The sequence below is a fragment of the Cavia porcellus genome, unplaced genomic scaffold, assembly GCF_034190915.1.
Source record: "Cavia porcellus strain 051 isolate PalLab524CR breed Dunkin Hartley unplaced genomic scaffold, mCavPor4.1 scaffold_16, whole genome shotgun sequence".
Classification (NCBI taxonomy): Eukaryota; Metazoa; Chordata; class Mammalia; order Rodentia; family Caviidae; genus Cavia; species Cavia porcellus.
Window position 1 is genome coordinate 8,375,143 of NW_026947499.1, and position 25,202 is coordinate 8,400,344.

General features: G+C 53.0%; 2 protein-coding genes across 8 annotated transcripts in view; both read right to left on the reverse strand.

The window, feature by feature from the left end:
- Positions 1–2,635: 2,635 nt before the first annotated feature.
- Positions 2,636–13,021, reverse strand: P2rx4 (purinergic receptor P2X 4). Its single transcript, NM_001281791.1, is given in 12 exon segments — positions 2,636–2,662; positions 3,388–3,483; positions 3,648–3,713; positions 3,820–3,913; positions 6,379–6,515; positions 6,601–6,742; positions 6,822–6,902; positions 6,983–7,079; positions 7,738–7,810; positions 7,885–7,956; positions 9,212–9,359; positions 12,888–13,021. Coding segments are annotated over 12 exon segments (1,167 nt in total).
- Positions 13,022–19,598: 6,577 nt separating this feature from the next.
- The window catches only part of P2rx7 (purinergic receptor P2X 7), a 36,532-nt gene continuing 30,928 nt past the window's right edge, over positions 19,599–25,202 (reverse strand). For 6 of the 7 annotated variants that reach the window (XM_063225360.1, XM_063225358.1, XM_063225363.1 and 3 more), the window contains 2 exons: positions 23,974–24,075; positions 19,599–22,432 (listed from right to left, as the gene is read on the reverse strand). In XM_063225360.1, the coding sequence (XP_063081430.1) occupies positions 21,935–22,432; positions 23,974–24,075 (600 nt within the window). In that variant the 3' untranslated portion in view covers positions 19,599–21,934. 7 annotated transcript variants of the gene reach the window in all.

Consider the following 25,202-nt stretch of genomic DNA (forward strand, 5'->3'; position numbering starts at 1 on the left):
TGGGTACCTCACCTGTGACACTGCGAAGCCCTGCTGTGGCAGCAGGTGAGGTGAGCCCGCTGTGTGACCTTCACCGCATCGAGAGGGACATTTCACCTCAGCACTGAGGCTCAAAGACTCAGTTCCCTAAGGGCCTGGCTTTGTCAGTAAAGTGCCCAAACGTGAGTGACCTGGCCACTCCTCCTGCATCTGGGAGCTGCTCTAGGACAGAGGCCCAGGGCATCTTCATTTTCTTTTCCTTTCCTTTTTTTTCTCATTTTGTAGACAAGCTGACCTGGAACTCGCCAGTGATCCTCCTGCCTCAGCCTCCCTGGTACTGGGATTACAGGTGTGCACCACTACTCCTGGCTTACTCCGTAGTTCAGTTTGATCTTACATTTACTATATAGCGCAGGTCAGCCTTGAACTCGCAGTGATCCTCCGGCCTCAGCCTGGAAAGTGCTGAGACTGTAGGCGTGTGTCACCATGCCGCGTTTGAACTTCATTTTCCTGTTTGTTAAAGAGACAGAGATAAAGGCTGAAGATGCTCATTCTACTGCGGCTGCAGCAGGCAGGGGCCTTTACATGTCAGGAGCGGGGGCTGCTGTTTGGGCCCAAGGGTCTAGGGAGATGAAGGGGGGTCCCCATGGACACATGGCAGGGGCTGCGCTTTGCTTCTGGGTGGGCCAGGAGGTGTGAGGAGCCGTACCTTTCACCTCTCAGGGTAACTGATTGAACCCCTTATTTCCCCGTGCCCTAGCCAAGGCCTGGCTAACCCCCAAAGGTACCCAGTGTGGGTAACTCAGCCCTGCTGCTTCAAGGGTTGCAAGCATTTTGGGGGACCCATTCAAACCATGTCACCATCATACAAAAAACCACTCCATTTGTGCCCTGCGTGAACCAACGCTTGGTGAAGAGCGGTCTGTGCACTGCACCCACAATGCGGGAGTCTGGGGCAGGCGCCTGTGGGCAGAGAGCTGGAGCCGGGGCCTCGGCCTTTCTGGGTCTCTGCAGCAGGTGCACGTGGCTGCAGCCTGGAGTCTCCTTCACCTCGCACCTGTGCCCACAGTGCCAGGCCCTGCTTCGGCTGGAGGCTTACAGAGCAGATAAACTGCCTCCATGGCTGCCGCACCGCGTCACCCGTGTGGCACTTTGTTTTTACCTAAGAATGCCAGCGTCGATTATGATGCCAGCAGAGGCAAAATCGTGTCTTCCAAAGGGACAGCCTAACGACAATCAGACTATTTAGGGTTTAAGGGATGAAAATAGGGAAAAAAGTCAAAGTTAGACATAGATGGCTTCAAGACCTTTTCTTTCGGTTTTTTGTTTTGTTTTGGGACAGGGTCTCGCTGTGCAGTTCAGGCTGGTCTTGAACTCATCCTGTAGCCCAGGCTGGGCTCAAAATTGCTGGCTCCCCTGCCTCGGCCTCCTGAGTGCTGAGATTACAGGTGTGCACCACCACACCTGGGTGCCATATGGACAATTTGAAAGACAGGGTACATGCGGGCTGTTGTGGACACGAGTTTCCTGGCTGTGGGGGTTCGTCACAGGCCCTGCTGTGTGTGCGAGTATGGCCAGGAAGGGCTGCCATAGAAGCCTTCTCATAGTGAGGCTGCACTGGGCAGCTGTTCTGAAGCAGCCTTCACTGTGGAAAGGCTGTGGTCCAGAGGTGAAGACTTCTCCTAGATGGCTCTGTTTTGTTAAGATTTGGTGAAAGTGACTCCATTTTGATGCTGATAACTGTTCTTTTTAAAAATTTTTGTGGTGCTGAAGACTGAACCCAGAGCTTCATGCTATCAATTGTAGCCTCACCCCTTTTTAAAGAATTTCATTTTGAGACAGGGTCTAAGTTGCCTGGCATCTCAAACATGCCATCGTCCTGCCTCAGCCTCCTGAGTCGCTGGGATCACAGGTGTGCACCACCATGCCTGGCACTGATGGTTAATAGCCTGCATAAAGTAGGAGAGGGAAGACAAGTTATAGCACATGCTGAAAGACTACACAGTCAAGAGTTAAGAAAAATCATTTGTTTTAATGTTTGGTCCTCAGTCATCTCAACATAGCTGCCCCCTAAAGAGAAATGCTAAGCTCGCCTTGGAATGGGAAAGACAGTGTCCCTGGTTGGGGATTAGAAGGAATAGCAGCTCAGGATGCCACAAGTCTGTGACCGAGCCAGGGAGACCTTCCTTTCCTTTCCTCTGGCTTTTGACCATTTCATGGAGGCTGGCACTGAACTCTCAGAGATCCTCTTGCCTCAGCCTCCTGAGGACTGGAATGATAGACCTGCACCACCATGGCCAGGGCTCCCGTTCCTTACAAGGTACTTGAATGGGGTTGCTGGGCATCAGAGGCCTGGCCTGTCCTGAGGGGCAGAGGCTGAGGCTCCTGGGGAGAGCCAGCCCTGTGAGCCACAGCAGTGTTGCTGCTCTGGGCTGGCCACTTCCTGGGACGCCCTGGGAGGTGGCCCAGCTAACAACACCGTGGCCATGGTGCCGGGGTAAACGCAACTCTGCACACCACACAGCAGCTGCTGGGCCACCCTGAGGCCTTGTGGAGACGGAGCCCAAATCCGGAACATTCTTGAACCACACAGCCGCCATTTCTCCTTCCTTTCTTGTGTGTCCTCAGGGCCATGGGAGCCCAGTGTGGACCAGTGTCACTGTTCCGTGTCCCCAGCAAGACCCTGCAAGAAGGATAAGCAGGTGTGTGTGCACAGAGAGGGAGCACTTGGGGACGGTCCCTCTGTGCCCTCAACAGGGTCCCGCCCAGTGCAGCCCTCTCGCTGTGGAAGCTGAGTTTCAGTACTGTGCCTGCTATTGTAACTCATACAAGATGTCACTAATGAAACGAAGCTGCCCCTTCCCCCCAGTCCTGGGGATGGAACCCAGGGTACATGCACGGTAGGGAAATGCCCTGAGCTCAGCCAAGACCTTATTTATTTACTTACTTATTTATTATCTTTTTGAGACAGGGTTTCACTATATAGTTCAGGCTGGCCTCAAACTCACCTTGTAGCCCAGGCTGGCCTCGAGCTTACAGTGATCCTCCTGCCTCAGCCTCACGAGTGCCAGGATTACAGGTGTAAGCCACCACGCCTGGCACCTTTTTTTCAATTTTAGTTTGAGACATGAAGTTGTTCAGAACAAAGGTCTAGAACCTAGGATCCTCCTGTCTCAGCCTCCTGAGTAGCTGGGATTATAGGTGTGCATCAGTGCAGTTGGCTCAAAACTAGGTTTTCAGGAGTCCATGTGAAAGAACTATGGGTCTAGAGATGGCACAGATGCCGAGGGTGGCGTGTGACTGCCGGGGTGACGGGTGAGCACACAGCAGCCGGCACAGAGCAGCCTCTGCCCTGGCATGAGGGCCACGGGACCTCCCGCCTGCTAGGAGGAGCACGGCAGCGCCTACCTGCTCGTAATCTTCGACGAACTTGTACTTCTTCTCCCGATAGTAGAACCTCTTCTTCATGCAGTAGAGGACAATGATGTCACACAGCACTGTCGCCTGCAGTCAGCACAGGGCAAGAAAGAAGGAGCGGAGTGCTCTGGGCTCCTGCTGACCACCTGGCCCTTTCTGGGGTCCTCATTGGAGAGGGAGGGGGTCCCCTGAGGGGCCTGGGCTCACAGAAGGGAAAGTGAAGGGGCGGGGGGGGGGGGGCAGCCACTCACCACGCCCAGCAGCGCCAGCCCCGAGCCCACGTTGATCATGGTGGGGATGACGTCAAATTTCCCAGCCTGCAGGCAACGGGAGGAGGAGAAAAACCAAGTTCTGAGCCACTGGGGGACATCGGATATAAGGCAGGGTCAGGAGGAGGGACAGCGGGGTCACAGGCCTGGCCACCTTTCCAAACACGATGACGTCGAAGCGGATGCCGTAGGCCTTGATGAGCGTGCGCTGCTCCTGGCCGGCGAGGTCCCTGTAGTACTTGGCGAACCTGGGGAGAGGACGGTGGGTGAGAGGGACAGGGACAGCTAGGGCAGGACCCAGCCTGGGCCTGGGAGGCGGGGGCAGGGGTCTGATCCCGAGGGCCCCTGGGGAGACGCCTCCATCCCTGCTGTCTCCTGCAAGATGGCTCAAACCCAACCTCTGCCGCTGCATGTCCCTCCTGCTACAGCTGCGCCACCCGCCTCTCAGAGGGGCCCCTGCGCTACAGGGAGCCCATGGCTGTGTGGCCAGCAGTGCTGCACGGGGTGGACTGGGCCTGCCATTAAACTCACAGCGGCAGTGTCTGACCTTTTGGTTTTCTTTTTTTGAGACAGAGTCTCACTATGCAGTTCAGGCTGGTTTTGAGTTTGCAATCCTCCCAGATTCTTTTTTGTTTTTAAAATGAAATTTAAAAACTCCAGATCCAGCCGAGAGTGGTGGTCCACACCTGTAATCCCAGCTCTCTGGGAGGCTGAGGCAGGAAGATTGTACCAAATTCCAGGACAGCCTGGATTCCATAGTGAGTTCAAGGCCAGCCTGAACAACAGCAAGACTGTATCTCAAAAAACTAACAGCCAGGTGTGGTGGTGCATGCCTATAATCTTAGCACTCAGGAGGCTGAGACAGGAGGATCACTGTTTGAGGCCAGTGTGAGCTACAAAATGAGTTCAAGGCCAGCCTGAACTGCGCAGTGAAACCCTGTCTCATTCAAAAAGAGAAAAAAGGGGCTGGGAATTTAGCTCAGTGGCATAAGCACCTGCCTTGCAAGCAGGCGGTCGTGAGTTTGATCCCCGGTACCGATAAAAAGGAAAAAGACAAAAAAAAAAAAGAGAAAAAATAAAGAAATGAACAAAAATTTTTAAAAGGGTTGGAGGTATAGGTGGGTGCAATGGCTCTGGGTTCAATCCCCAGTACTATTAAAAAAAAGAAAACCTACAGAATCTTACTCTTCAGTGCGCAAGTTGCACAACATTGAACTTTCTTTTTTTCTTTTGGTACCAAGACCTCATGCTTGTCAGGCAGGTGCTTGTGCCACTGAGCTAAATCCCCAGCCCCTAAAATGTCTTTCAGTCAGCCATAAAAGAGAAGCACGGCAGGGGGCGCTGGCTGGGGAGCCCATTCAGGCCCCGGGGCGGCTCAGGGATTCTACAAGAACCGGGAGGTGGTGGAGACAGAGCTATACAAGCTTCATTCCTAGGAAGAAATTCAAACACTGAGCAATGCTGGACGGGGCTGCACACAGTAGCCTGCAGCAGTTTTCTGCAGTGCTACACATCACCACTAGGGGGACACAATGCCCGCGCATGCACAGGGCCAGGGCAAGTGAAACCCGTACAGCTGCAGGATTTGCTGCCCTGACCGCTGACTGCAGCTCCCCTGAACCGAGGGGCCCCCCACGCAGGTCCCCCCAGGCCCTGGAAGGGGACCTTGTTTGGAAGAGGCTTTTTTTAGATATAATTAGCTGAGACCGGGTCGTACCGGAATAGGTGTCCCTTAAACCCAATATCACCTTATGACGACACTTGTCAGTCCAGCAAGATGGCACATGCCAGCTGTCTGGGTGGCTGAGGCAGGAAGATTGCAAGTTTGAGCCCAGAGTGGGCAATTTAGTAAGTAATACTCTCTCAAAATAAAAATTTTTTTCAAAATAGATTTTTTTAAAAAAGGCTAGAAGGAGACAAGGGCAACACGAAGCACTGTTGACTTAGGTGTCCCTTGTAGGGCCTATTTCCAGGAGCAGCTCTGTGAGTAGGCCCTGGGTGCAAACCCCAGGACCACAAAACACACACTGGCTGCAAAGAGGGAAGAGAGTGGCGGACACTGGAGGGACAGTGCCAAAGCCAAGGGCTGCCGAGAACCACCAGAAGCCAGGAGGGCAGATGGGTGTGGCGGCCCACTGTTAGGCTGAGGCAGGACCATACATTTGAGCCAAGTCTGGACAATTCAGCCCCTTAGTAAGTTCTTGTCTCAAAAAAACAAAAAGGGCTGGGGGTGGCATTTATTGCAGTGTAGCTCAATGCAAAGCCCTAGAATTGAATCCTCCAGTGGGTGAGCCCCCCTCCTACCCCAAAACCTACACTGGCCAATCTTGAACGATTCCAGTTCTGGGATTTAGTTGCTCAGGAGCTAGGACCAGCGATATGTTCCCTGAGTGTCAGTCACATCTCTGCTTTGCCCAAAGCAGGCAGGGACACCAAGGATGAAGGTTTGTTTTTTTTTGAGACAAAATCTTGCTATGTAGTCCAGGCTGGCCTTGAATTCACTGCGATCCTCCTGCCTCAGCCTCCTCAGTGCTGGGATTACAGGTGCGCACCACTGCACCCAGCTCAACACCTCTGTTGAAGCAGGAAGGGTGAGGAGGCAGGCCCTGGAGCAGCCCTGCAGCGTCCTCCCTGGGCCAGGACTCCCGCTGCTCTCGGGGGAATCACCAGGCACCATCGCCCCGCACTCCTCTTGGGGCCAGGCCCTGCCCACCTGAAATTGTAGCCGGGGGACACATTGTGGTCAGCGTCCCGCGTGTCCAGTCGCCGGAAGGAGTAGCGGGGCAGGCAGAGGGAGGCAGCCCGGTCCAGGTTGCAGTCCCATTTCACCTGGATGCCCATGATGCCACCCTGTGGGACAGGCGGGGTCAGGGTGGGGCTCACGTCATAGCCCGATGGCCCCGGGACGCGTGACCACGGCCAGGCCTGTGCCTACCTCCACGGCCATGTCCTGGAAGCTGTGGCCCGCGCTCTCCACCACTTGGCCCAGCCGGAAGATGGGGCAGAAGGGGTCGGTGTGCGCATCATACACGCAGGACTTGAGGTAGGCGGTGGAGATGTTGGGCAGGATGTTCCTCCTGGAAGCCGGGCGGAGGTCAGCCGTGGTGCCTCCCCAGGGAGCCTGGAGTGTCCCCCGGGGCACCCTCGGCCACTCACTTGCTGAAGTTGAACTTAGGGTACCAGATATTATTCTTTACCAAGAGTGTGAAGTTTTCGGCAGCCTTTAAAAAAGCAGGTCTGAAAAAAAACATGGTAACGTGGTTACCAAAAGCTCACAGGTCGGCACGCATGCGCACTGCGGTCCTGGCGAGGCTCACCGTGGCACCCGCGAGTCATCTTCCACAGGGCACCAGGACGCCACCTCGCAGGTCTTCACGGACCCGTTGAACGGAACACATCTTCCAGTCTGGACCCCTGCGGGGGAAGCAGTTCCAGGTCCACGGGGTCTCCTCTTTTCTACCCCTGTGGGTGAGCCCCACTCCGACCCTGCAGCCTACACTAGTTGACCAGGAACTGGGACCACCCTGACCTGTCTGGCAGTCACATCTCTGCTTTGCCGACACAGGACCCCAGGGACACCAAGTCACAGACTGGAGTGAGGCCTGGGGCTCACACAACAGAGGTGAATGTAGAGGAGGTCCTAGGAGCTGCTTCATTTTTTTTTTCTCCAGTATTGGTGATCAGTCCAGGGCCTTCAACCGAGTTAGCTCTCCTGGCTTTATTTTATTTTGGGACAAGTTCTTGCTAAGTCACTGAGTTGTCCCAGCTGTGCTCAAACTTGCCATCCTCTTGCCTCAGCCTCCCAGAGCGCAAGGATTACAGGCATGCATCACCACCCGAGGCGTCTGACGTCTCACTGTTGATACCAGCTTCACCCAGGGTGGCAGAGCACTAGGGACCTGGCGAGTTTTTTTTTCCCCTAATGCCGGGACCTGATTCCAAGGTCTTACGCTCTACCATTGAGCCCTGCAGCCCGGTCTCATCGTCCCTGAGAGGCCCGCATCAGCGATGACCGCCAGGGGGCGCCGTCTGGCCCAGAGCCGCCTGTCAGCCCGCCCGCCAGGGCTCGTACCATTGCTGTGGGTGCCTGAGGAGCCCGCTGTGCAGTTGGCATCAGATTCACACACGGTGGTCTTATCGGGAATCTGGAAAGAGAAGGACGATTTCCTCCCGTCCCGCCAGGGTAGAGGGCTGGGGACGGGGCCGAGGCACCACCTACCTCGGGGCAGGTGCCCTGGGTCTGATTCACGGTGATGATCATGTTGGTCATGATGAAGAGTGAGTTTTCCTCCTGCAAGGGGACAGAGGGGACAGAGGCCTGCTGGGTCCCTGGGCTGGAAGGCACTGGGCTGGGCATGACCCTAAAACGTGCCTAAATGTGACCCGATGACATGAGGAGTGAAAGGCAGAGACCTCCACTGGACACAGGTGTTGTATTCTAATTAATCAAAATTAAGTATTAGGGTTGAATCCAAGGGCACTAAACCACCAGCCACATGCCGGTCCTTCTTAGTTTTACTTGGAGCCAGTCCCGGAGCTCGAGGGGGTGAGGCTGTACCAAGGGGATTCCCCCTGCCAGCTGGCCACCTTCGCATCCCGCTCTGCGCCATGGATGCTTCTCCTCCCCACCGTCACACTCTCCTCTCACTAGGAGTGGGCACTTTCCTCAATCTGGCTGTCACAGGTGCAGAGCACATCAGCTGTCTGCAGGGGCATTTGGGGGGCTTGGCCACACAGCGCAGGTAAGGAGTCAGTGTTATGCAGGATGTAGTGGTGCACGCCTGTAATCCCAGTACTTGGGAGGCTGAGGCAGGAGGATCACTGTGAGTTCAAGGCCAGCCTGAGCTACACAGTGAGATCCTGTCTCAAAAAAATAAACAAACAGGGGCTGGGGATTTAGCTCAGTGGCATAAGTACCTGCCTTGGAAGCAGGCAGTCATGGGTTCGATCCCTGGTACCAATAAAAAGGAAAAAGACCAAAAAAATAATAATAAATAAATAAACAAACAAACAAAAAAGGTCATTGTTTAACCTGCAACTTTGGAGGGTGTAGCTCAGTGTAGAGCACTTGCTTTGAGTGCATGAGACCTGGATCTGATCACCTACACCCCCAAAAAATCAACCAACCACACAAAAATGACCCAAATGTTAACTTGCAGCTGACGCAATCGGTGCCGTTTCCACAGGGCCTGGCCTGGGTCTCTAACAGCTGTGCCGGTTCCACGCTGCTGCCAAGTTTACCTTGTGGGTGTAAGATGGGCAAGCAAATAGAAAGGCTGTCCACCTGGACTTCACCCAGGACTTGGGACATATGGCTTGCTGACCTCTGGGGCCTGGGGAGGACAGGTACATCCTCCAGGGAAGGACACTTGAGAGCTGCTGGCCATGGTCACTAAGCGTGACAGGTTACACTGGAAGCCAGGAGATCTGGCTGCCCTGCTCAGGCTCCAGGCTGGGCGTGGGGGAAGCTGGTGCTGTTGTCACCAGTCACGAATCGAGGGGGCAGAGCTGGGAAAGAGACTGCAGAAGTCACGAGGAGCACACACCTGAGCAGGGATCACATAATCGGCCACATCCCAGATCCGGAATCCAAGCTGAGAAGTGTTGGTCTGGGCCACGCCTTTGGCTTTGGTCGTAACGGAGCTGACCACAGAGTCCTTCTCCTGGTAGCCTTTCTCCCACAGGAACACCCACCTGCGAGCACAGCGGGCTCCTCAGCGGCTGCCGGGACTCGGGGTCTCTGCCACGGCCAGGGAGGAGGCGGACAGTGCATTCGTACATGGCGCGGCTATGCAGGAAGGCACGTCAGGCCGGTGGGGGCCTCTTTCTTTTGTGCATAGACAGCCGCTTTCAGCTCTGCCTCATCTGCCCAGGTCACTCACATCACATCCTGAAACGCTTTTCTGTGATGAAACCTGACAAACCTACCCCACTGGGTGAGGTGCCCACTTCCTCTTTGGGGGGACCTCTTAGGACCCCATCTGATGACAGTCTGATTCATTAAAAATCTCACTGGATGAGGTGGCAGGTGCTTGTCATCTCAGCACTCAGTAGGCTGAGGCAGGAGGATTGCCTTGAGTATGAGGCCAGCCTGCACTACAGAGGGAGACCCTGTCTCAAGAAACAAAGGAAAACAAAAACAATAATAACAACAAAGAAGAAAAAATGGGAAAGATAAGCGCATGAGATTGTTGCCAGATTAAATTAGTTGATGAATGTTAGATGCTGAGAGCAGTGTTTCAGTTTGTGATGGCCAGGATGAATCTGGCCAGTGAGACAATCAAAACAGCTCCCTATCAGAGCTGTCCTTAACATCTACCAGAGCTGGGCACAGTGAAGCATGCCTGTAACTCTAGCACTCAGAAGGCTGAGGCAGGAAGATCATCTCAAGTTCAAGGCCAGCCTGGGATACATAATGAGTCAAAGCCTGCCTGTCTCCAAAAGCAAAACGAAAACAATAACGAGCTATTATTTCTGGAGTCAAAAATATTCCCTCTCTCCTCCTTTGAATTCCTATGAGATCAGACTTCAGGAATTTGCTGGTTTGGGCTGCTTATTTATAGGTTTGCTGATCTGGGCAGTCCCAAGCTCACTGTCCAGGTAGGCGATGCCCTCCCCAAGTCCTCTTCTGCAGGGCTTCTGGAAACTCAGCTACAGTAAAGTCTTCGACTCATTCCAGTCTGACACAGGCGCTCAGGGCAGGAAGGCCACTATTACACTGCCATGGAGTTACAGTGAGTTGCTATAGCAAAGACCAATAGCGTCACTGCATTCATTATCACGTGATGATTTCCTCATCACGTGACTGATAGGCTGAGCCAGGAATTAGGAGTTCAGCCTCTTCAAGAAGGGCTGCTGTTATGGGAGAGGAGACACAGTTTCACCCGGGTTAATTGGATCAGGAAATTATGCAAGAGGCTGGGGTTTGTGTTTTGTTTTGTTTTAAGACAGATTCTGGTCTGGCCTGGAACTATGTAGTCTCAGCTGGCCTTGAACTTGTGGTGATCCTCCTGCCTCAGCCTCCCAAGTGTTGGAATAACAGGTGTTATTCTAGTTAGAGTCAGTTTTGATCATAGCAAGATGTATACAAAGTACTACTGTTTAAAAAATCCTCACACTTAGGAACCTTAGAGCCCAACAGGAATTCTTAAGCCCAGTAGAAATATAATGGCAGCCACATGTGTAATTTAACAATTTTTAGTAGCTGTGCTAAAAACTATAGACACAGGAATATTGATTTTAATGCTATATTTTATGCACAATATCTTTTTTTTTTTTTTGGTCTTTTTGAGACAAGGTCTCGCTATGTAGTTCAGACTGGCCTTGGCCTCATTTTGTAGCCCAGGTTGGTTTCAAACTTGCAACAGTCCTCCTGCCTCAGCCTCCAGAGTGCTGGGATTACAGGCATGCACCACCATGCCTGGCTGTCCACAATGTCTTACATGTCATCAATAAAAAAGTACTCTGTTTGAATGTCCACTTTGTATGCTTTAATTTTGTAATTTGAACAACTATTTCTAAGATGATAATATGTAATCTATTAACTAGTGATTTCTTACTGTGTATTTTTTTTCTTGAAATTCTGTCTTACTTGTACCCTTTTACTGTTTTGTTTTGGTTTTTTTCTCTTTAAATAAAAATAAAGTACTGATGTGATATTTTACTCTTTTCTTGTACTATGACTTCAAAATTTAGTGTACATTTTATAGGTAGAGTGTATCTCTGCTTGTAGTAGAACAGCTCAAGTGTGTGACAGCCATGGGTGACCAATGGCCAGTATAAGGCACCATGCAGGCTGCAACACTTTCCATAGGCCAGAATCTTAGGGTCCCTGGAGTGGGTGTCAACCACTCCTCCCAGGAGAACAAGAGCCAGGTGCTAACAGCTGCCTGACAGCTGCAGCTCCACACAGGGATGCGAGTCAGTCAAGCAGCCAGAGCTGGACTCAGGACTGAAGAGCCCAGCACTGTGACTGTGAGCTAAGCGGCCATCAAACTGCCTCACCCCTGAGCTTACAGCGCCCAATCCTGGGTACCTGGATTGCTTTGTTTTGTTTTTTAATGCTGGAAATTGAACCCAGGACCTCATGTCTGCTGATCACACTCTGCCCCTGAGCACCATCTGGAAAGGACATTCACTGTCTGCACCTGCTGCCTGCCACCTGGCTGACAGATGCTGGACCATGTGAATTCCCCTGGGCAATGCTAACACACTCCAGCCCCTCCCCAGGAGAGAGACCTGTTACTTCTAATGCTGCCGATGAGTCATGATCGGGTAAAGTTTACAGAACACTGGGGCCACTGGGCCCCAACTCAGCTAAACGTCAGAATCACCCGAGCGGCTGGTCATACTCTATAGCAACTGAATCAGCAGGTCTGGGGATGGGAACCGGAGGTCACTGGTTTCTAAAATGGTTCCTGAAATGGTTCCAAGGTACAACTCACGGACCACCACCCTAGGCCTTTCAGGAAAACAAGAAAGCTGATCCATCTGTCAGACCAGCAGCTGTGGACACCCACGACGCTCCAGGTGAACATTAAAAGTGAGCTCCGTCAGAAAGATAACGTCCACTTCCTCTCCTGGGTTGTATGGCATCGCAACGGGTGCATTCAGTTAAGATCTCCCGTAAGCACAAGGCAGGGAGGGTCCCATACGCGCATCCCGAACTCTCAGCTATCGTGGGTCACCGCCAGCGACCCAGCCTGCTTTTCTTTTTCTTCTTCTTCTTCTTTTTTTTTTTTTTTTTTTTTTTTTTGACTTTTTCCTTTTTATCGGTACCGGGAATTGAACTCACGACTGTCTGCTTGCAAGGCAGGCGCTTATGCCGTTGAGCTAAATCCCCAGCCCCCCAGCCTGCTTTTCAAAGGAAAAGACGGAAGCCACAGACCCAGGGAAAACCAACTGGAAATCACAAGCCTTGGTTTTGTCAGTCAACCATCAGAATAGGAAGTGAAGCGGGAAGATTGCGGCGTTTAGGGCAAACCGCACCCCTCGCCCCAGTCAGAATGCCACGAGGGAGCAGCTGGGAGGCAAAGTAACGAGCAGCCAGGCTCTGCCCTTGAAACGCGCCGCACAGCAGCGCCGCGGCCCGGAGCCTGCAGGTGTCAGCCGCCAGCCCCGGCGGGTAGCAGCTGCTTTACGCGCAGGTGCTTGGCCACGCCCCTCAACCACGCCCCCTCCGCCCCCCCCCCCCGCGGCCCCGGCGACCCCCGCGGCGCTCACCCGATGACGTAGGCCAGGATGAGCAGCTGCACGGCGCGGTTCATGAGCCCCACTTTACGGCTGCGGATGAGCACGATGCGCGGCGTGTCGTACTCGAACAGGAAGGCCCGCAGCGCGCCGCAGCAGCCCGCCATGGCCCGGCCGCCCGCACTCTGTGGCCCGGCCGCCGCCGCCGCCTGGTCGCCGCGCGGAGCCCCGCCCAGGACGCCCGGCCGCCTGCGGGAGGAGGGCCCGGAAGGAGGCGGTGCGCGGGCCGCAGGGCGGGCTTGAAACCGAGCTGGGCGCGGGCCCTGACCGCCTCCGGCGGACGCGAAGGAACCGGGGATCTTGGGGGGACGGGCCAGTGAGGAGCGTGTAGCCTCTGTTGGGGACCATTTAAGCCCTGGGCGAGGCCGAGGTCGGGTGGGGGCCTAGGAGCGACTCCTAAGTGGGATTTTGTTCATTCATTCAACAGATGTTTTACTGAGAGGTTGCAGTGTTCTTGCTGTTAGGGATGTTGAGGTAACGTAACAGGCCCAAAGAGGACCAGGAGCTGCAAAGAACATTTAAAATACACATATATCTTTGGTACTGGAGATGAAACCCAGGGTCCTCATGCACAATTCACTACCCACCACCCTCAACCTTTTAGGTGTTTCATTTTACTAAGCTGCCCAGCCTGGGCTCAAACTTGAGATCCTCCTGTTTCAGCCTGCCAGAGTGTTGGGCCTGTGCCACGCAGGTGTGGTTTAAAGGTCCACACTTGTGCAGGCTGTGTGGTTGGGAGAAGGTGTCACGCTCCTTTTTTGAACCCTTAAGGGGAAAGCTTAAATACGTGATGGGTCTTAAATATGTGACCCGTGCCTGGTCAAATGACCCTTGGGGGTTTGAAGCTAGGCCCCTTCCGGGCTACCAAGTGAGCAGCTTCCTGAGTTACAGGTTGAGGGAGGAAAGGGGCAGGGAAGGTGTGGCTGAGCAGCTCTCACTTACAGGGCTCTTCTCCTCGCTCCTGCATCTCACCTGCCAAGATGGAAAGTCAGGGCATGGAGGGAGCAGGGCTGCGCCCCAGCCCCACCATCCTTTAGCCCTGCTCCTGACAGCCACCAGTCCCTGTGCTTGCTCAGGCCCTGTCCCTGGCAGGCTGCCACAGACTCCTTCCACAGAACCCTGCACATCAAAAGTCCCACTTTGACCTTTTCCCTTTCCAGCCCCCCTTCATGCTCACGACCCTATAGAAGACTTTACAACCTGTAGGAGAGAGACCGGCCAGGTCTGGATGCCAGAGTGGCCCCTCAGGTTTGCTGTAAGTCAGCCTGGGCTGTTGAGTTTGTACCTTTAGTTTCCCTCCTGTTTGCCTAACAAAGTGTTCTGCCACCGCCTTCCACTGAGAAAGGTTTATCACAGTGTGGGGAGAAATGGAGAGTGGGCGGCAGGTGAGGAAACTCTGCAGTTCTCTGCCTCTCTCAGACTGGGTCTCACTGCAGTTTAGGCTGGCCTCAAACTCCCTGTATAGCCCCGGTTTTTCCTTGAACTCATGGCAGTCCTCCTGCCTCAGCCTCCTGAGTGCTGGGATTACAGGTGTATGTTCTCACACTCAGCCTTGTTCCACCCATTGATCAGTTTTCCAAGTGATTGTTCCCTTCAGCTGTGTTTTCATAGATAAATATTATATTTAGTTTCACTAATGCTTTTAGCAAACAGACCACTTTCATCTTTCATCGGTCAATAGCTGTCCATGAAACTTTTAATTTTTTTTTTTGGTACTGGGACCTCGCACTTGGCAGGCACATGAGACTTATAGGTAAATGGATGTAATTTGAGACCACATTCATAAGTGAGATAAACCAGACATGCATATGAAAACATCCTGTTTTGAGAAGCTAAGAGAAACCACATGTATATGTACATATATATAAAAAATAGTTACGATAAAAAATTCAATATGGGTGCTCTAGGGTTAAACCCCAGTACTGAATAACAAAGCAAAACAAAGAAACTTCAGAATCAAAACACATTTCCAGCTCTTGTTAATACTTATCCCATAGTAATGAGTTGCTGGCAGCTTTTTAGACCCTGAATTTAAATGGTTCACTCATGTTTTTACGGTCAGCAATGTAGAAGTGCACGTTTCCCTGAGTCACTGGTTGGTACCCTGTCGTGCAGCCCAATCCGGGAATCGGATCCTGGAGGAGGGTCGGGAAGAGAGAGTTCCAGCATTTACACTCTTCCCCTTAGTTTTTATCTTTTAAAAAACAGGAGCTGTGTGTGGTGCATGCCTAGAACTGCAGCACCCAGGGATGCCGAGGCAGGAAGTCACAGTTTGAGGCCCACCTAGGTGGGGCAGAGGGAGTTTGAGGCCAGCCTGGGCTGTGTAGGGAGATCTTGCTGCTAAAGAAAAACCAGCTCCCGGGGGTATATCTGAGTGGTAGAGCACTTCCTAGCATGTATAAAGCCCTGCCTGGGTTCTTCCCTAGCACTGCAAATAGATGCACCTGTAATGGGGTATTATTGACATAGAATTATTTTTTGAGACAGGGTCTTGCTAGTTTTAGTTCAGTCTGCATTTGAACTCACTGTGGAGCCCAGGCTGGCCTTGAACTCGGCAGTCATCCTGCCTCAGCCTCATGAGTGCTGGTGTTAATGTTGTGCCCCACCATGCTGGGTTCAGAAGCCCATTTTACAGTTAAGTCAGGAAATCTCATTGATCTTTCTGGTTTATTGTGAGGCCTCCTCTCTGACATAAGATAATAGACAATAATCTGTGGTAGCTAAGAGAGAGTCATCATGACCTGCCAGGCTCCCAAACTGTAAGAGGTTACCACATTTTAGTTTGGGTGTTTGGTTTTTGTTTTATTGAGACAGGGTCTCTACCAGCAAACCCTTGTACTGCACGTAGCCCAGGCTGGCCTGGAACTCCAGGTAAGTGCCAGGATTCTAGGCGTGTGCCACCAGGCCTAGTTTATCATGTTTAACTTTCAGTTGTTTGACTAAAGATAATGTCCAAGTTCATATAAGCAAATCACAAAGCTTTGGGGGTTTTCCCAATTCATATCTGACCGTTAGTGTGAAAAATCGGAGCACAGCATGTCTAAGAGGTTTTACCACGAGCGTTAGACATGTGCTATGCAAGAGTTCTGCTAGCACAAACCGACAGGAAGCCGTCCCTTCGTTGGGGAACTGGTCTTGCTCCGGGCTTCCAGCTCATGCAGCACACTCTGCACAGGAGGAACTTCTCAGGAAGTGTGGTGACCTAAAGCACAGTCACTTTCATTGGGCCAGCTGGGGTAAATGCAGTCTCTTTCCTATCCAGAGAATTATCCAGAATTTTCATCTCCTCATAGCACTGCCTGCTTCTTGGCCTTTCCTAACGGTGGGGCACAGTCCGCCTCCGACTTCTTCGGCCAAGATCTGCCATTTGGCTCTGGCAAATGTTAATGCCCCTGCCCGTGATGCAAACCTCAGGGCCGGGGTTCCCTCAGTGGCACAGCGCTCTCCTACGTGCACGAGGCCCTGGGTCTGAGCCTCTGGTCCACAGAACAAAACAAAACCAAAACCGATTGGTAAAATGTGGTAATGAAATTGAGATAATAATTAAACTTAGAAAATGCTCAGATTTATTCTTGTACCAAGGCAGTCTAAAACAAGCGATCTCAAACTTTGGCCATTTATTTTGTTTTATAAATAGCGTCTTGCTATGCAGTTCATGCTGGCCTTGAACTTACTGCATAGCCCAGCTTGGCCTCTAACTCGAGGTGATTCTCCTGCTTCAGCCTCGGGAGTGCTGGGATTACAGTTGTGCACCCCCACACCCAGCTGAAAGACTGTGATTATCCAGGCTGTGCCCCCTGGAGGAGGCAGGGTGTTGTCTCCTTAGGGATGTGTTCAGGGCAACGGGTTTTGTTTTGTTTTGTTTTAGTACCGGGGATTGAACTCACGACCTCTCGCTTGTCAGGCGGGCGCTCATGAGGCTCAGCTAAATCCCTGGCCCCGGAAAACGTTTTTTTTTTTTTTTTGGGGGGGGGGTCTTTTTCGTTTTTATCGGTACCAGGGGTCGAACTTGCAAGGCAGGCGCTTATGCCGCTGAGCTAAATCCCCAGGCCCAGGAAACGGGTTTTTAATACTCAGAATTTTAATACTTATTGTCTCTGCCAGGAAAGTGAGCTCTAATTCAAGGCTAACGTTTTCCCTGGGCAAGAAATGCCAGGGTGTTGTGGCGTGTCCTGAACATCCGTCGACGTCGTTGACGGTCCTGCTATGGCTTCGCGGGTTTCCAGGGCACAACCCTGCAGCGCGGCCCCTCACCCGCCTCTCCCCTGCGCCTGCGCAGTGCGGTGTGCCCAGTGTCCGTCTTACAGGCTGAACCGCTGAGCCTGGCCAGAAGCAGGAGGACTAGAGGCGCAGGACGTCCTCCAGGGAAATTGATCCGGGGTAGCTGGTGCTAACCGTTGCTCGCATGGTCAGGAAGAGCTTGTGGGGTGAGGTGGACAAGCAGAGGTAATGAGAGCTCTCTTGTACCTGCTTTTGTCTGGAGGGGGCTTTTGAGGGGAGTTTCTTTTTGTTTTGCTTGAGACGGAGCCTTATTATGTAGTTCAGCTGGGCTTGACTCAGTATGTAGCCCAGGCGGGCTTTGAACTCCTGGCGGTTCTCCCGCCTCAGCCTCCTGAGGGCTGGGATTGCAGGTGTACCCACTCCACTCGGCTTCCTGTACCTTGACTCAGAGTGGTGCAGTACACCTGTGCGGAGCGCAGTACAACCGCAGCTGCACGGCTGGACACAAGGTAAGCCGCTGGGCCCATGGCTAACGGCTTTGAAGCAGGTGGTCTGCGTCCAGTGTCCACTGCGTGTCCAGGCTGGTGCAGCAACGCTAAGGACAGCAAACCAAGATGAGTCTTTCTCAGTGCAGAGCCGTCGGGTTGTTGGCGGAAATAAAGCATAAACCCGGTAGCGAGCGCCACGCCGCACACCCAGCCTTGCACGGGGCCTGCAGAGCCGCGCTCCCCCCGCCGCTCCCCAAGGCTCAGCTCGGCCACATTCCCGGCCAGTGTGGAAGGCAAAACCTCCTTTATTTAGGAAACGTGGTCCGTGGCGCGCTGGACCTGGAAGACAGGAAACGGGAAGCTCACAGGAAAAGCGGAAGACCAGAGCGTGTGGTTCTCGGACGCGCGGGTTCCCGGGGTGACAGCCACGAGGGACGCGATGGGGGCTGAGAAACATGCGGGCCTCTTGGGGCAGAGGTGTGTGCAGACAGTGATTGTGGGCTGAAGTCAAGTCAGGCCTCTAATTAATTATTATTTATTAAATATTGTCCTTCCCTTCTCCTCCCCTCCCCTTTCTCTCCCTTCCTCCCTTCTTTTCTTTCTTGACAGGGCTCATTGTATCACCCAAGGTGGTCTCAGACTCCTGGGCTCAAGTGATGATCTTCCTATCTCAGCCTCCACCTGGCTGTAAGCCGTTTAATTTTTTTTTTTTTTTTTTTTTTTTTTTTTTTTTGTCTTTTTCATTTTTATCGGTACCGGGGATCGAACTCACGACCGCCTGCTTGCAAGGCAGGTGCTTATGCCGCTGAGCTAAACCCCCAGCCCCAAGCCGTTTAATTTTCGAGGACTATGGCTGGCCTGGAATTAGGGGTGTTTTGATCATCTCTTCTCAGCCTCGCCACATGGCTAAGCACGCACCACCGGGACAGTCAGGTGCTCTCCTGCCTGGAGAGGAGGACGCCACCGAGCACAGGCGAGGGCCCCCGCCCCTGCAGCGGGACGGTGGGCGGCCAGCTCTCAGGCGTAAGGGGGCGGGGGCGGGGGCCGGGGTCGCGGAGGAGCTGAGCCGCGCGTCCCCGCGACTTCCCCCAGGGGGCGCTGGCAGGGGCGCCCTTGGCCGAGTTCCCGACTCCGGCTGCGCAGGCGCAGGGCAGCACCGCCGGGGTCTGGGTGCACTGCGCGCCCTCCTGGTGCGTTCCCTCTTCCCTCTCCTCCCATCCCGCCCAAGCCCGCGGCTCGGGACGAGCACTGCCCCAAAACCAGGGTCCCCGAAAGCCAGGGCTTTTCCTCTTCACTCGCTGCTGGCCACATGGGACTTCTCGAGAGAAAGAGGAAAGAAAAGAGAAACCATTTATGCGGCTGCGTGTGCGGGGCAAACGCTTCAGGGATTAGGGAAACGGAAATTAAAGCGGTGGCGATTGGTGCCTTTATTTTTCACACAGTGATCAGAATGAGCTTTTAAAAACTCAGATCTCACCAGGGTCCTGGCTTAAAATCCTTCCAGACTGTCCAGCAGTCAGGCTTTCCCTGGCCTTCAGGCCTCTGTGCAGCTGAGGTGCTGCCTGCTTGTCCAGCCCGGTCCCTTGATGAACTTCCCTGTACTGCTTAGGGCATAGTCATGGGCTCTGCAAACCTGCTGTCTTTCCTGCCACGGGACCTTTGCCTATGCCTTTCACTTTATCTAGAATACTCTTCCCTCTCTTATTCACGTAGTTCTTTCTCTTGAGGTTCTAGTTAACATGTTTCTCATGCAGGAATTCCCTGAATAGGTCGGATTCTCTGATTATAGGCTGCATCTGCCTCTTTCACCACGCTGCTCATCACATGGTGTAAGCCTATGTTTGCTTGGATCTTCTGATCACTCATCAGCCATCTCATCTGTCCTCAATCTCCATGTCTTGATTTGTTGAATAGATGAATGAATGAAGTGTGATTTGGAGGCTTTTGGAAAGAAAGGAATCCAAGAGAAGACAAATTATACATCACTTTTTTTTTTAATTGCCAAAACAGTCAAGTTAGCAATGCTTACATTGCCAGGCGGGGTGGCACGCATCTGTAATTCCAGCACTCAGGAGGCTGAGACGGGAGGATCGCGGAGAGTTCAAGGCCAGCCTGTGTCACAAAGTGAGTTCAAGACCAGCCTGAACTGCATTGCAAAACCCTGTCTCAAAAGATCAAGCAACAAAAACAAAAGAAAACAAACCCACTACCTACATTGCCAACCTAGAATTAGGAAGGATTTTAAAAATGGTTCCATTTAGAGAGAGAAACAAGTCCACTCTCAGTTCTCTGTGAAATCAGCCTGGGCCAGCAGGAAAGCCGTGCACTTCCCTTCAGACACAGCTGAAACGGGAAATTCTGCAAAGGTACTGGAATAGGAGGCTGCGCTGCGCTGGAAGAAAGGGGATGCCAGGAGGGGAAAACCAGGAACACGGGTATAGTCCCTGTTCCCGTGGGAAGTGGGGCATAGCACCTCCACCCGGGCCCCAGTGAGGAAGGGAAGGAGAACAGCAGAGGATCCGGTGATGATTTGCTCTTCCAAATTCTGACTCTAGCTGGGTGTCGTGGCTCACGCCTGTAATCTAAGCACTTAAGAGGCTGAGGCAGGAGAATTGTTATGAGTTCAAGGCCAGCCTGGACTACATAGTGAGATCTTATCTCAAAAAAAAATCTGACTCCACCTGAGGCCTCTACAAGGAGACAGGTTCACACCAGGAGTAAGGCACCAAAATTAAAGGTCTAGAGGTTCAAAGGGCATCAGAACTGAAACCTGTGGCCACTCCACAGAATCCTGAGGACAAAATATTGCAATTCTAAAGAAATCATGGGTTTTCCACTTCTGGGAAGATAGCTCTGAACAGGTAAACAAAAATGAAAATTCAGTGTGGCACAGTTAACTTGATTCCTGAGTGTAAAGCCACGTAAAACCCTAGGTCAAAAAGAGAAGGGCTTTATGTATGCTTTCAAAAATTATTTGACATTAACAGAGTGGAAAGTTGCTTATTTTAAACAGTTATTAAAGTGGTAAAGTTGTCAAACCGGGCTGCATTCTAGCTACTCAGGAGGCTGAGGCAGAAAGGTTGTGAGTTCAAGGCCAGTCTGGGCAATTTGGGGAAATCCTATCTCAACGTAAAAAATAAAGAAGAAGGAGCCTCAGGGGGGCAGCACTCAGCCAGCCTGCACCACCCCTGAGTCACCCCGAGACTGGCCCGAAATAAGTCCTGCAGTTTATCTTTTAAAACTCACACCTCGTGGGTCACAGTACCTCAGTGCTATTCACTGTTGTCTATTTATTCTTTGAAATGGTTGTTGTTTGGAAATAGGGTTGGCTCCAGTGACAAAGCGAAAAATCTGAACAGCCCCGCACCCCAATATTCCCCAAGCAGACTGACGTCATGGTGAAGGCTGAGGTGTGGCCCCAGGGACCAGGCACAGGCCGCAGGAGGGGATAGCACAGAGGTGGCCGCTGTCACCCCCGCGGCCCTGGGGCTGTGCTCATGCTGGGATGGACCAGAGTCGCTGTCAGGCTTGCTGGCTCCCCAGGGCTGCTTCGTGAGTCCTAGGCTGGGTCTGTCCCAGGAAACCTGCGCCCCCAAAGGGTCCGCTGTCCTTTGTGAAGCTCTGGGCCTGGGGAAGTGTAGCTTGTCTGCCACCCCAGGGAGGTGAGCTTGCTCTCTAGTCACCCCAGAACCTGGTGATGTGAGACAGTTGTTTGGCGGTCTGGGTTGACCAAGCAGTTGCCACTTGGGGTGTGCTCTGCCATGGCCTGGGTGGTATAAAAGCTGGGGGCTGCTGGGCACCGTCCATGCAGACACCTGGGCTTCCTCGAGGTGGGACGACCTCAGGATGGTGCAAAGGGCCAGGAAGGGGAAGCTCCAGCCTCTCGAGACTGAGACCCTGAGCGGACACAATGTCACTTCCAATGTTAGACAAAGCCATTCAAATGGCACATACTCAGGTCCTGAGGGACGAGTGTCAGGATCTATGGCCACCTTATGCCCTCCGCATCCTCTAGCCTGGCCCTGTTCTGGGCTGAGCTCATGGGGCAGTGTCCCCCCCACCCTGAGTGCACATTGAGACAGCTCTGGCCTAGGTGAGACGGACCTGCCCATTGTCCCAGCTGTCCCCACAACAGCCCGGGGCCAGCAGGTCAGGGAGTGAGGAGATGGATGTGTGGACACTGAAGGCTGAGGGTCACGCAGCTTCCTAGGGACAGGATCGAGACCTAAACCTGCGTCTCTCGATCCGGCCCCTGCGGAGGTCTGCATGGTTGGCTCGTGTGGGTTCACAGGGTCCATCCCTGCCACGTGGTCAGTAGGGACACCTGAAGCCGCTGTACTGGCCGTGGCTCCGGGGGAACTCACTCCGGATCCGCCAGCGGCAGCAGCTGGGCAGGATGCCAAAGTCGGCCACGTCCTGGGCGCCGAAGCGCCAGGTGGTGTAGCACCGGTAGGCACAGTGTCGCAGCCCGCTGTTGGTGGCCTCCCCGTCCAGCACCAGCAAGGGCTCCTGGTAGAGCAGCAGCTGCCGCAGGGCGGGTCGGGACAGCACCAGGTCCCCGAAGAGCTCGGAGGTGGTGATGCAGGGGCCCGGCCCCCGCCGGCAGCACAGCTCCTCCAGGCACCTCCTGTCCTTGGGGAGCTGGGACGGGCGGCAGCTTCCGCACTGGCACCATTCCGGGCTGTCCCCAGACGCGGAGGTGTCTGGCCTGCGAAGTGGCTGCATCTCCTCCGGTTGTGTAGGGGCTGGGGCCGGATCCGGGGGAGACGTGGGCGGCTTGGACAGGAGCGTGAAGTCCGTCGGGGGTCTCTGAAAAAAGATCCAAAGCCATCAGCGTGGCAAGCCCAGTGGCCAGCGGCTTCTGTTTTATTAGGGTTTAAACAGACTTTTCAGTTAGAGTCATTACATTAACTGTGTTCCTTTTGCACACACGCCAGGCCCAGCCACCTGAGCCTTTGCAGAACCTCGGGTTAGGTACCCTCCTCTCCACTGTGCGGATTTGGAAAGTGGGATTCAGAAAAGCCAGGCTGTCTTTAGACAGCACCTCTCTGGTGGACTTGGCAACAACCAAAACAATCACTGTGGAGCCCAGGCTGGCCGAGAACTCACAGCAATCCTCCTGCCTCAGCCTCCCCAGTGCTGGGATCACAGGTGTGCACTACCACCCCTGGCTCTGTCTGCTTTATTGCGGGATTCCTGGCCCTGCGCCCAGAACACAGCAGACAGTAAATATGTGTTCTCTGTTACTGTGTCTATCTGGTGTTACTATCCGAGGGGAGTGGCCGTAATTCCACTGCCCTGTCTGTTCTTTGTGACGTACAGCTCATTCACTGGACAGACAAGACCTGAGTGCAGCAGCTTAGAAACTAAGTTTTGTCCTGTGAATGTTCACACATCATCATAACAGCAGAGATGGAAGTGGCCCACGTGCTCATCAGCTGATGTGTGCCGAGACGCAGTGACCCACCCACATAGTGGAGTGGCAGCCGTGGAAAGTGGTGAGAACCTGACTCGGAGCACTGTGGATTGGCAGTTACAAAGCGGACTCAGCCGTGCCAGCCGGTGGTGTCACCCAGCGGAGGCCAGATGTGTACATCTCCGCACGACTGGCCCTAGCCTTGAACTAGAAACTGCACAAGTGTCCTCTGATGGCAGAATGGATAAACGTGGAAGTAACCGAGTCACAGCAGAGAACTTCCATAACACAGGACATCACAGACCACAAAGCAACGCTGGGTGCAGGGAGCCAGGTGTTCCAGTGAGAATACACTGAGGACTTAACTATGATAAAGATCTAGAAAAGGCAAAACTAATCTTGGAGTCAAGATGATCATGCCTTTTTTTTTTTTTTTTTTTTTTTTTGGGAGACAGGGTGTCACTATGCAGGTCAGGCTGGCCTTAAACTGACCATGTAGCCCAAGCTGGACTTGAGCTCATAGTGATCCTCCTGCCTCAGCCTCCTGTGTGCTGGGATTATAGGTGTGTGCCATGGTAACTTTTGAAAGGAAGGTAGCAACTAGGAGGGGACATGAAAGGGACTTCTGCTAGGAATAGTCTCTTTTTTCTTTTTTAAGACTGGGCATTGAACCCAGAGATTTATGCAGATTACACAAGTGCTCTACCACTGAGGTGCACCCCGGCCCAGAACATTCTATTTTTTAATCTGGCTATTGGTTACATGAGTATGTTTGCTTTATTAAAGTCCATTAGTGGTGATCTGCATAAATGCTAAATGTATTTATATTTAATGGTAAATTTTCTTATTTAAAGGAAAAAAACAGAGAGAGAGAGAGAGAGAGAGAGAGAGAGAGAGAGAGAGAAATTCTTAAAAGACTAAATATTTTACTTACTGGGACTTTTTGGCCCTTGACATATTGTAGGCTTTTCCCGAGCAGCCGCTGGTCCACCATCCGAATGTGGGGTTCATCCACAAAGGACACGTACTTTAATGTCTAGGGGAAGGAGATTAAACAGCTCATCAGTTTTTGGACAGTTATCAAGAACTGCCAATGTAAACCACGGTGACCACTGTTCCCATTTAGCAGGAGACACACTGTCAGACCAGCCACCCCCAGCCCCAAGGTCCACAGGTAAATCAGCCCAGGTGCTGGGGCACGAGCTGTGGGCTCAGGGACCACAGCTGCCTGTCCCCTGCTCTGGGTGACGGTCCCCTGTGTTTGCCCCCATCGCTCAGGTTCAGTGTCCCTGGAGAGTCGTGGTACTGCAGCTTCTTAAACTGCCACATGTTGGTTGAATTTCACCCCATTTTGGGCCATGAAATAATGATTAATTTTTTAGTTGCAAAGACAAATACAAATGTCTATTTCATTTGTGAACCCACAGACAGTGGATGGGGAGCCGTGCATTCAGCTGCCAGGAGAGGCCAGGGACGTGTGTGCCTGAGGGAGGGACACAGGAGTCCTCTTTGTTCTTAGGGACCAGAGATTTCTGCCTGCGTGAGCGGGCGGTGGGGTGTAGCAGACCCGCGGGGTACGGCCCAGTTCACCCAAATAGAGCACAGACGGGGTTCAGGTTCCCTGTGACTCCGACCACTGATAGCACTTCTATGTACACACAGGCACACCTGTGCGGTGTTTGTGCATCACACACATAGAGAGTATATAGTTTATGGGCCTGGTTTTTAACATATGCCATACATATTCTTCCACTAGCTTTTCTCTTTTTTTTTTTTTTTTTTTTTTTTAGATAGGGTCTCACTATATCGTCCACGCTGGCCTAGAACTTGCAGTGACCCTCCTGCCTCAGCCTCCGGGGGCTGGGACCGCAGGGCTGTGCCACCATGCTCACCTGAAGGGCTGTTCCAAAGAGGTAACACACGCAAAGCAGGGAAATGCTAGGGTTTGCTTTCATTGCTGTCTGCCTCACTCTTTAAACCAGGCGCCATGGATGTGCACGTCACTGTTCTCCCGGAGGCTGGGCTGCAGCTGCTTTTCCCGCTCACGCGGCGCTTGTTAATTAGTCCCCTGACCACGCCGCTGCCCTGCGCACCCCGATGCACTCGTGAGGCTGGGAGCTCGCCGGAGGCCTCCCCGGGAGGTCCGGGGGGGGGAAGCAGCGG